Source organism: Salvia splendens, chromosome 15 (assembly GCF_004379255.2).
Source record: "Salvia splendens isolate huo1 chromosome 15, SspV2, whole genome shotgun sequence".
In the NCBI taxonomy this organism is placed as follows: Eukaryota; Viridiplantae; Streptophyta; class Magnoliopsida; order Lamiales; family Lamiaceae; genus Salvia; species Salvia splendens.
Window position 1 is genome coordinate 10,573,397 of NC_056046.1, and position 2,266 is coordinate 10,575,662.

General features: G+C 38.7%; 1 protein-coding gene across 2 annotated transcripts; it reads left to right on the top strand.

Moving 5' to 3' along the window:
* The first annotated feature begins 247 nt into the window (after positions 1–247).
* LOC121767626 (heavy metal-associated isoprenylated plant protein 37-like) lies at positions 248–2,044 on the top strand. 2 transcript variants are annotated; one of them, XM_042163953.1, is made up of 4 exons: positions 248–289; positions 558–628; positions 709–784; positions 1,169–2,044. In XM_042163953.1, the coding sequence occupies exons 2-4, from the start codon at positions 590–592 to the stop codon at positions 1,906–1,908; spliced, it is 855 nt and encodes a 284-aa protein (XP_042019887.1). In that variant the 5' UTR covers positions 248–289; positions 558–589; the 3' UTR covers positions 1,909–2,044. The 2 variants fall into 2 exon arrangements, with proteins under 2 accessions (XP_042019887.1, XP_042019886.1); XM_042163952.1 differs by lacking the exon at positions 248–289 and adding an exon at positions 373–436.
* The last annotated feature ends 222 nt before the right edge of the window (positions 2,045–2,266 follow it).

Below are 2,266 nucleotides of genomic sequence, written 5' to 3' on the forward strand. Positions count from 1 at the left end.
TACATATATATAATCCCTCAGACTGCTAATGAGGAAACCAAGAAAGCATTATTAGTAAACATTCAATAAAACAAATTTGGGAGTGCATTACTGTTAGAGCTAATAAATAAAACATTGAATTATGAGATGGATTGAAGTCAAATCGTTGTTGTTTTTATTTTATTTTCTGAGAAAATGCGACGTTAAATCACATCATCCAAACTTGAGAAGAAAACACATTACCAATCTGCTGGCTATAAAGAGAGAGAGACAGAGTAGCCCATCCCATATTCTGACTTTCAATTTGTAGGTCAGTTCTAACTCTCTCTCTCTCTATCTCTCTTTTTCTATCTGCATTCTGTGCATTTTTTGATCGATCTGCTATCTCGGCATTAACTGCCCCTCACCATTTTTAAATGCTTTGCAACAAACCCCCTTTTATTTCTTCAACTCAAGTGTAAAAACTTAAAACTTAAAACTAAAAACTAAAAACTAAAAATAGATTCAACAATCTTCCACTATTATTATTTGTGCATTGTATTTGTCTCTCAAGAATTGATTTGTGTATACTTTTGTAGGAGATCTTGCATTTCCAAACAGCACTCAAGAAATGACTAAAGATGAGGACTTTAAGCTGTTCAAGATCCAGGTACTCCATTCTTCTTTAGAAAGCCAACTTTTGTGGAAAGTTGAAATCTCCTTTTTTTTACCATGTTATGTTTTTTGCAGACTTGTTGTCTCAGAGTGAACATACACTGTGACGGCTGCAAGCACAAAGTGAAGAAAATCCTTCAAAGGATTGAAGGTTCTATGCTCTCTTTTTTTGTAAAAGGGGTTTTCTCTGTTTTTAGTTTTTCACTCTGTTTCTTCAAGTGTTCCTACATTCCAAATGCATATATTATAGGTTTTGCATACTAACATTATATTCCCTTTATCCACAACTTTAATAGTCCTATATTTCGATTTTTCGAACACAATTTGATCCCCTTTTATTTATGTTAAGGTTTTCTGTTTTAGCATGGTGATGTTCATATGTCATTAATAGTATGTCTGTTTCAAATAGCTGGCATGTATTGTTAGTTGACCAATGTAGCATCGAGTTAGGACTTAGGAGCGTGTGATTAAGCATGATTTTTGATGATTGTATTTGAAATTAGTATAATTGTGTAAATGTAACTTGAATGAATAGGAGTTTATGAAGTGAGCATAGATGCAGAGCAGCAAAAGGTGAGCATCTCAGGAAGTGTGGATTCCTCAACCCTTGTCAAGAAATTAATTAAGGGTGGTAAGCATGCTGAGCTCTGGTCCCATAAGCCAACCCAAAACCATAAGCCAAAATCCCCCTCCATCAAAGAAGACCCCACCAAGAAAGGCCAAAACCCCAAGCTGGATCTCGATTCCTTAAAAAACAAGAACCAAAACTTCACCTTCCTGTCCGAAGCCGACGACTGCTTCAACGACGCTGCCACCGAAGAGGAGATGCAGCTCCTCACCGCCGTGCTCAATGCCGAGGCCAACAAGAAGGCCAACATTGTCCACAACAACAACGCCAAGAAAGGGAACCAAAATCAGACACAAGGGATGGTGGGAAATGACATCAGTGCTATGATGAATCTTGCTGGCTTTCACGGCAACAGCGCCGGGATTCTTGGGAGTGGATTTCAGCTGCAGCCAAACGCGTTCAACGTGGGGAACAATGCTCTGATGGCGGCGAATGCTAATGGCTACGGCACTATGATGCAGCAGCAGCAGCAGCAGCAGCCGCAGATGGTCTATAATCGGACGCCGTTGATTTCTCCGAACACGGGATACTCCTACGGCTATGGTGCGGTTCCGTACGGTTTGGCTGAGCCGGCAGGATACGGTGGTAGCGGTGCTCGTGTGTTTGATGATGATGACAATGCTAGCGGTGGCTGCTCAATTATGTGAAGATTTGAACTAGTTTGATTTGGTTTGGTTAGGGTTTTTTTGGCTTTTGATGGTTAGACTGTTAAGTTATGTATATGTATGTTGGTGTGTGATGGCTAACCTTCTAAGATTCTAGTTTCAAGTATTTGAAGTTTTATGACCTTCTCCTATAATTAGCTGTGTCAAAACATTAACAAACATAGAAGGATTGATTTTTGTGTGGGGGACAACGTGTGACATTGGAATTAACTCATTATAAGCATATGCCTTTGACTTGTCAATGAGAATTTAAGGTTTCATTAGAATTAGTATTACTATCTATGGGCAGTAATAAAAGTGATAAAATGCAAATTTTAAAGGTTGTTCAAACACTGAACTA